Consider the following 8,527-nt stretch of genomic DNA (forward strand, 5'->3'; position numbering starts at 1 on the left):
TGCTAAATATATGCACCATATAACATATTCATTATAAATATGACTGTTCTTCGATGTTTAATTTATGTTTGAATAAATCCAGCAAGTTTTTATGACTGCCCCCATTATAATTTCTATTTAATTATAATTTAATTAATTAATTATAATATAATTACCATAATTAACCTTTATGTTTATATTTAAAAAAAACGAATTTGGCGTATACTGTACCTGATTGATCAAAAATGGCATTAAATTTAAAACAAAAATGGGCTGAGAATGCCATTTCATGTTGAGAAACATGGGTTAAAAATCACAGTATTGCTTAAAATATTACATTTGTACAAGTAAAATTTTACCTTCATTTTTACTTTCGAGAACAAAATTGGCAATGTGCATTTGTTAAGCTATTTTAACTCAACAATATTGAGATATTTCCTTAAGGATAATTAGTATTTATTAAAAAATCAGCCAACATCTACGTACCAGCTACCTCATTTTTGGAGGTTTCGATGATTTTGTGAAATGAGCTGAGCTTCGACCTGACTATATTTTTATCTGCCTCTTGTTTTTTTTAGCCACGTTCCATTTTCAATATGGGATTTTGGATTTTTCCAAGATTCATTAGAATTACAGAAGAATTTCATTGTTTTGTTCATGAATTCCATATTTTCTCATACAATTAACGTTTTCCAAGCTGATGATTTATTTTTTTGCATGAACACTGGTGTGAATTTCCAGAGCAATGCTTTGTTTCCCAGAGGCCTCTGTCTGTTTTGTGTGAAGAACGCTGTTTGTGGAGCGTCTCATTAGAGTTTGAGGTCATTGTTTGACTGACCTGTGCTCATTTCCTTTTCCACATCCTTATCATTTCCTCCACTTCCAGTATTCCATACAAATATGGCAGATATTCTATTCAGAACGGTTCTGGTGACCTGTGAATCAAATAGAGATCCTGAACAGAATCTGAATATTTGCTTCCCATCATTTATTCGCCACCCTTGACCCTTTTTCCATGTGTTTGCATCATTTCAGCCATATTTGTAAAGCAGCGATGTGAAACTTTAAGCTTGTTTGTGTATTTATGATGCGACTGCGGAACGTGACATTCCAAAGCGTGTAACGGCTCAGCCGTAGTTCCCGCGCTTTTGGGTTTTGGAATATATTCGTGCACAGCTTGTAACGGGGGTTTAAAAATGCAATAGCGACGGTCATATTTATTATTTTAGGATTGTAAAGTATTGTATATGTATTGAATAGTATTACAGGAAAACTTTTACATGTTGCCAGACCCGCAATATTTTTGGAACAATTAAAGTGCTGCTCCAAATGATCGTCGGGAGCAACACGCACGCGTTCCCGAGAATAACTTTCGCTTTTCCTTTCTGAACTCGTCAAGTATTTGTGTGTCTTTCAACGGGATACACAAGGTGCCTGAAGTGTAAAACATGTTTGTAGTAGATCCGAGTTTGACTGTAAATACCGAGTAGTACATTGAGCAGCTGATGAAGATGAAATGTACAGGGACCTTTACGTATTTATTGTCATGTAATGTGGGAAACTATTAAATAGGTGCAAATGAATAAAGAACACTAAGAGTCATGGCGTGATGCGTTTCTTAGTATTTCATCATTTAGTTCACTATTTCTCTTGTAGTAATCAGTATTTCAGTATAGTAAATCAGTATTTCTCTTGATCATTAGATGGCGATGTTGTGCTACTTACGTTCAGAGATTTCTGAGACCATTAGCAATGACTTAGCATTACCTCGTTTTTGTCTGACAAAACAGTTTGTGTGCCTGAAAGCACACGTACATCACAGAGACGTCTATTTTACGTCTGCAAGACGTATTTTTTTAGAGTGTTTGCTCATCTGCAATATGTCTATAGGAAGTTTCCTATCAGATGTCAAATAGACTTTTAGAAAATAGATGTTCATGATTTAGAGTATGTAAAACTGACATCTTAAAGACGTCTATCAGATGTTTGTACACAGAAGATGCTTTCCAGATTTTTACCAGACATCTTGCAGAAGTACCTGTGCTGCATGGTGCATGAATATGATAATCAGTACCATGAAATATCTAAAAGAACCAAGGTATAATGTGGCTATTCGCTCATAATCACTTTTAGCGCCACACAATCAACTAGTTTGCAGTCTTTAACCACAAACATTTCAATGACTTGTAAATTGTACAGTGGTTCAGAGGAAATTACCAGCACCGTGCATAGAAAATATTCCAAATGCATGATCATTTACTGTAAATCACACTGGGACTTCATTTCAAAATGTCAACCAATCAACATGCAAAGATGCAAAGTCATCAAGCGTTCCTTGGTGTTTCAATGCATGTGAAATACTCTCAGTCCCCACTCGAGTTCTCAGATCTCCTCTGGATGGCAGTGTTGATGTAGCCAAGATGTCTGACTGATGCTGAACCCTTGAGATCTCATCAGAATAACCTCAGCACAGTATCTAAATGCCTCTAATGCAGTTCAGTTTAGTGATGCTACAAAACGTTCCTCTGCCGTCCAAAATAGAATTAAAAACACTTTGTTTCATTAGGAAATTACCAGTAAAACTAATACCAGTTTAGTTTTCACATTGATAGATTACTTGCACGGCCATTACTATTGATTACATCAGTGTTGTTCCCACCTAAATAAACAATGCACCCACAAATTAATTCATTAACTTGTTTACTTACTTGCGTACATTCAGTTGTTCTGACCAGTTGTTTAGCAGCATATGCAAAATGTTCCTTCTCCATGCAATGACAGTGAACAGAGACTGTAAAGGTTAAAAAATGACAATAACACCATAAATGCATCAAAACATAGTACAGTATGTCTATAGACACAGCACAGTGCAATGAGTAACTCAAAATACAGCAAAAACACCTGTGAAAAATCCTTCATATTAACGCAGCACATTGGGCCCTGTTTTTACAGACGTTTTTGAGAGTGTGAAGTCATACGATGCTTTATTTGACAAGTCATTCTCTGGAAATCTTCCCATTAGCCATCGCATTTCCACAACTTTCTGTCTTGCAATATCTATTGGCCAATCCCAACATAGATAATTTGGGTTTCTAAGTGCCAAGTTTCTTTAGTGTTGCTAAAATACACAAAATAGCGTGATGTGACACACCATCTACTTTTGAGGCACTAAAGGCCATGCTATATTATTATTGTTGTCAATATAATCAATGTGGCAAGTTGGCAACATATTTTGACTGTGCATGCTATCACACATCTGTGTAGTTCATAAATATTTATAGTTATAGTTTTGACATGCTCTCTCTCTCTCATGGGAGCAGTGAATGGATTACATCATGTAATTTTATGCATCAGCTGCATGTCTCCAAAGCAGAGGTCACATCAATGTGTTACTGTGAATCTTGAGGAGAACATTCTCAACTCATCCTATGCACTACTAGTGCACGCTATAGTGAGCGGGATTCTCAGTTCTGACAATGCAATTACACTTCACAGCATCTTTATGGTCCATCCAAGACCGAATCACCCCCTGCCTGAGTTTGATTTTGGTTCCACTGGTTTATGATGGTCTTTTATGATGAGCAATACTATATGAGTGGTTAAAGGGTTAGTTCAGCCAAAAATTATCATTCTGTCATTTACTTACCCTCATGTCGCTCCAAACCCGCATGACTTTCATTCTTCTGTGAAACACAAAAGGAGAACTTTAGCAGAATTCAAAATTTAACAACATAACGTAACATTCTTTTAAATAGGCCTACAGTGAAAATAGACTGACTACAAATATGAGTTAATCCCGAATTATTAGTTAAAACTCTTTGGATAAACATAAGTTGTCATTCACTATTAATTTCTTCTCAATTTCCAAATTCAAGAGTTTTACCTCAATTCTAAAGGGTTTTACGCCTGCTGTGCAGGACCAAAACCATTTCTGCTCAAGATTTTATATCTATAAACGTTAAGCGTTCCCCCACAGCAAACCATTATAAAGAAAATCCTTAATGTGGATGCATTAAGACAGTGATATTAGAAGACCAAATAAAGTATTAATAAAGCATACTATGTACAAGCAGGCAGATGAACACTGAATAGAAACGTGTGCACGGTAAGCGGTTCCTTATAGAAAACCATTATAAAGAAAATGCTTAATGTGGCTTAATGCATTAAGACAGTGCTATCGGTGGACCAAATTCGGGATAGGCTATTAATAAAACACATACGTACAGAATATGAACACACCGCACAAATTGTCATGTTAAACATTTTCCCATAGAAACTCATCAAAAAGAAAACGCTTCCCTGAAAGCATGACGTCTGCATTTACAGGTGCATCTCAATAAATTAGAATGTCGTGGAAAAGTTAATTTATTTCAGTAATTCAACTCAAATTGTGAAACTCGTGTGTTAAATAAATTCAATGCACACAGACTGAAGTAGTTTAAGTCTTTGGTTCTTTTAATTGTGATGATTTTGGCTCACATTTCACAAAAACCCACCAATTCACCATCTCAACAAATTAGAATACTTCATAAGACCAATTAAAAAAAACATTTTTAGTGAATTGTTGGCCTTCTGGAAAGTATGTTCATTTACTGTACATGTACTCAATACTTGGTTGGGCCTCCTTTTGCATGAATTACTGCATCAAATCAGATGTCAAATAGACGTTTAGAAGACGTCTATCAGATGTTTGTACACAGCAGATGCTTTCCAGATCTTTAACAGACATCTTGCAGATCTACGTGCGCTATCTGGGTTAATATGCAATTTAACGCATCACATTCATATTCTGAAATCTGAACTTAATGTCATTGTCATTTTAGGCTACGTAAAAAAAAATTCCCACGTTAAGCCTTTTAGAATTACCCGCGCTCTGTTTATGATTGAAATATTGCAACAGATGCTGTATATGGATCACAATTAAATTCCAACATTTTCAGTTTTTTTTAAAAGATGTTTTCTTCTTTTGAGAGGTGATCTAAATATTAGAAACAGATCCCTGATAGCACACGTACATCACGTCTATTTGACATCTGCATTTACATCTGCATGACGTATTTTTTTAGAGTGTTTGCTCATCTGCAATATGTCTATAGGACGCTTCCAATCAGATGTCAAATAGACGTTGTCTTTAAGATGTTTATGATTTAGAATGCATGTAAAACTGACATCTTAGAGACGTCTATCAGATGTCAAATAGACGTTGTCTTTAAGATGTTTATGATGTAGAATGCATGTAAAACTGACATCTTAGAGACGTCTATCAGATGTCAAATAGACGTTGTCTTTAAGATGTTTATGATTTAGAATGCATGTAAATATCAAATGTTTGTCCACAGCAGATGCTTTCCAGATGAAGTGATCTTTAACAGACATCTTGCAGACGTATGTGTGAAATCTGGGATTGACAGGCACACTTTTGTTCAGTAAATTTGAGAAAGACTTTCATCCTAGTTTCTCTAAAAAAGCAGACATTGATGGGATGCTAATCAAGCAGTAATCAAAAGTGCTGTGTGGTTTCAGAAGACTTGGAACTCAGCGAATGAATCATATGGACTAAGCTCGGTCACTAATAGCGTGGAAAGAGCAGCATGAGCGGAAGAAAGTCATATAGGTTTGGAATGACATGAGGGGGAGTAAATGATGACACAACGTTCATATTTGAGCTCCTTTAATGTCTGTGAAAGACGGTGAGGATCTGCAGTATGTTTGATAGTGTGTGCAGTGCATTCTGGGAGGACTGCTGCTCTTGAAGGCGTTTTGTTCGCATTGACTTAAAGCGGAGCAGATGAAGCCCTCTCGCTGTTTCCTGAAAGCCTGTGTGCTTATCTGCCGTGTCAGGGCAGCGCAGGCGATTTCAGCTGTGGAAACGGCAGCAGTCGCTCGCGCCTGTCGGCTGGAGGAAGATACAGGCGTGGGACTGACCCGCTTTAAAAAGCAAGCCTACAGAGGAGTGCTGGGACCACAAAACCTAGATTTCACATGGGATGACAGCATATAGCCTACAGTATGTTTTTAACACAGCTGCCATTGAAAACACCTGCAGGAAATGTTATCTACATGAACATGAGAGAGAAAAGTACTAGATATCGAGCACTGGATTGCAAAATACATCACCTTTCATTGCTTTTTACAGTATGTGTTGAATCATGTTGAACACACGCATTATCAAAACACACTCTAAGCACACTGAAGAGCATATTATTACATCTAAATAAATTAATTAACTGATTAAAAAAAGCTGCCAGTCGTTATTATTATCATTAGAGTTTTTTTTTTTATATTTAGGCACTGAAAATATTAATGAACCCTAAAACTAGTCAGAAATAGCTTAACATTTAAAGCTCAACAAAGGTAAACTTACTTAATAGCAAACATTTCTATAAAGACTTTTGTAATATAATATTATGCTCACTAGGTAGTAGTTTTAAGAATTGTTAAATGATTTTTGTTTTCCTCATGGGTTTACCTCATTCTAGAAATAATATATAATATACAATATATCATATATTAAATATATAAAGTATTATATTTTATATTTAATATGATATTCAATCATTTCTGTCAAAATTTAGGATTATTATTATTATTATCCTTACTATATATTTATGGTAGTTTCAAGAATTTTTGATAATTTTAGTCTATATCACTGCCAGTTTTTTTTGTTGGATAAAATATCATATTATATATTTAATGTGATATTAAATATAATTATTATATAATTCAATATTTAATATATTAAAAGAGCTAATGTATATTTAATACCATATATTAAATAACATATTTTATATTTAATATGACATTGAATCTTTTCTCTCAAGATTTAGGTTTATTAATATTAATATTATCCTTACTAGATATTCATGGTAGTTTCGAGATAAATTTTTTTTTTTACCTCATTGGCAGTTTTTTGCTAGATTTTATTTATTTAATATAAATATATATAATATAAATATAATAATATAAATAATAAATATAATATATAATATCCAATATTGTATATTAAGTATTAAATTTTTTTTTAATGTGATATTGAATATAATTATAACTTAATATAATATATAAATTAATATTCAATATAATTATTAAATATAATAACACATTATATTTTATATTTAAAATGATACTGAATCATTTCAGGTTCAGGATTATTGTTATTAATGGTAGTTTCAAGTTTTTTTTCAGATTAGATGTTATTTATAAAAAAGATATATTCAATATCTTATTAAATATTATATTTTACATGCTATTGAATATTACATATGATATATTTTAATATATAAAAAAATGTATATTAAAAATTAAATATAACTTTTATACATAATAAACAAAATAAAAATGTGCATTTAATATAGAATAAAAAAACAAACAAAAAAAACAAGGTCAAAACCAGGTCTTGATATTGAAAAAAAAAATCTAATATTAATTCAGTGACAAGTTATTAATTTAAATTTTTTACTTCCAAAATTTGTCTTTGTACCTGTCAATATATCCATGATATATATTCATCCCGTCGTAGACGCCCATCGTAGACCATCTGTTTCAGTGTCTGCAAGAGATCAAAAATGAAGAAAAACGGAAGTATTTTACAACTCCGCACAACTTGAAATGAAGTGCTAGCGTGGCTTAACATTTAGCAGGACTAGCTTCCTGCTAAGCTGTGGAGTCAGTGTTTTACGAGGCTAATGTAGCCAGTGTTCATTAGTGCCGCACGTTCATGGGGAACTAAATTAATTGCGGTGGGTCGAGTGAAGAGATCAGGGAGTTTCACCTTCATTCGGAGAGTTTTACACCAGCTGTGCAGAAGCAAACACCATTTCTGCTCCTCATTTCACATCTATAAACTCGGTTTTGCTCGCAGCAGCAGAAGTTCAGACTCGCGGGAACCATTGTGCGGTTTTAGCGGTCACTTGGTTAATATAAATATCTTTGTGGGTCATGTGCAGAAGCTAACGTGGATCTGAAAAGCTGACCGATAATCGACCGATAATCTGGAAGGACTTCATTAACACCCACTTTCTGATCCATCAAATGGTTTAAAAAGATCTGAAGTGTCTCTTAGCGCCTCTCGTGTGATCGTGACCTTTCTGACTGTGTTTGACGGCAGATACGAATATAATTGATTCAGTGACACACATGGATCAAAGGCCTTTTAGTATTTTTCTACACGGCTGACGTGTGTCACAGCAGTCACTGAAACTGAATGGCTAAAATACTACATCTTATTTTAAACGGGATATTGAATATAATTATAATATCAATATAATATAATAAATCAATATAATTATATATATTTGTATTATAATAATATATAAAATATATTATTTATAATATTCAAAATAATATATTAAATATTAATAATATATTAGTATTAAATAAAATATTATATTTTATATAATACTGAATAACTTCTGGCAAGATTTATAATTATTAAAATTATCGATACTAATTTCAAGAGTTTCTGAATAATTTTAACTGACAGTTTTTTTTTTATTTATTTAAACATTTTATTTATTTTAAATATATATTTCAATCACATATTAAATGT

The 8,527-nt window shown here is 33.2% G+C and overlaps 1 protein-coding gene across 1 annotated transcript in view; it reads left to right on the forward strand.

The window, feature by feature from the left end:
• The window catches only part of mfsd14ba (major facilitator superfamily domain containing 14Ba), a gene marked incomplete at its 5' end in the record, with an annotated part of 18,488 nt that extends 12,508 nt beyond the window's left edge, over window positions 1–5,980 (forward strand). Inside the window, 1 exon segment of the mRNA XM_071582275.1 lies at window positions 5,760–5,980. Coding sequence (XP_071438376.1) covers window positions 5,760–5,980 — 221 coding nt within the window.
• Window positions 5,981–8,527: the final 2,547 nt, after the last annotated feature.

The sequence above is a fragment of the Sinocyclocheilus grahami genome, unplaced genomic scaffold (genome assembly GCF_001515645.1).
Source record: "Sinocyclocheilus grahami isolate Dianchi unplaced genomic scaffold, SAMN03320097.WGS_v1.1 scaffold359.1, whole genome shotgun sequence".
In the NCBI taxonomy this organism is placed as follows: Eukaryota; Metazoa; Chordata; class Actinopteri; order Cypriniformes; family Cyprinidae; genus Sinocyclocheilus; species Sinocyclocheilus grahami.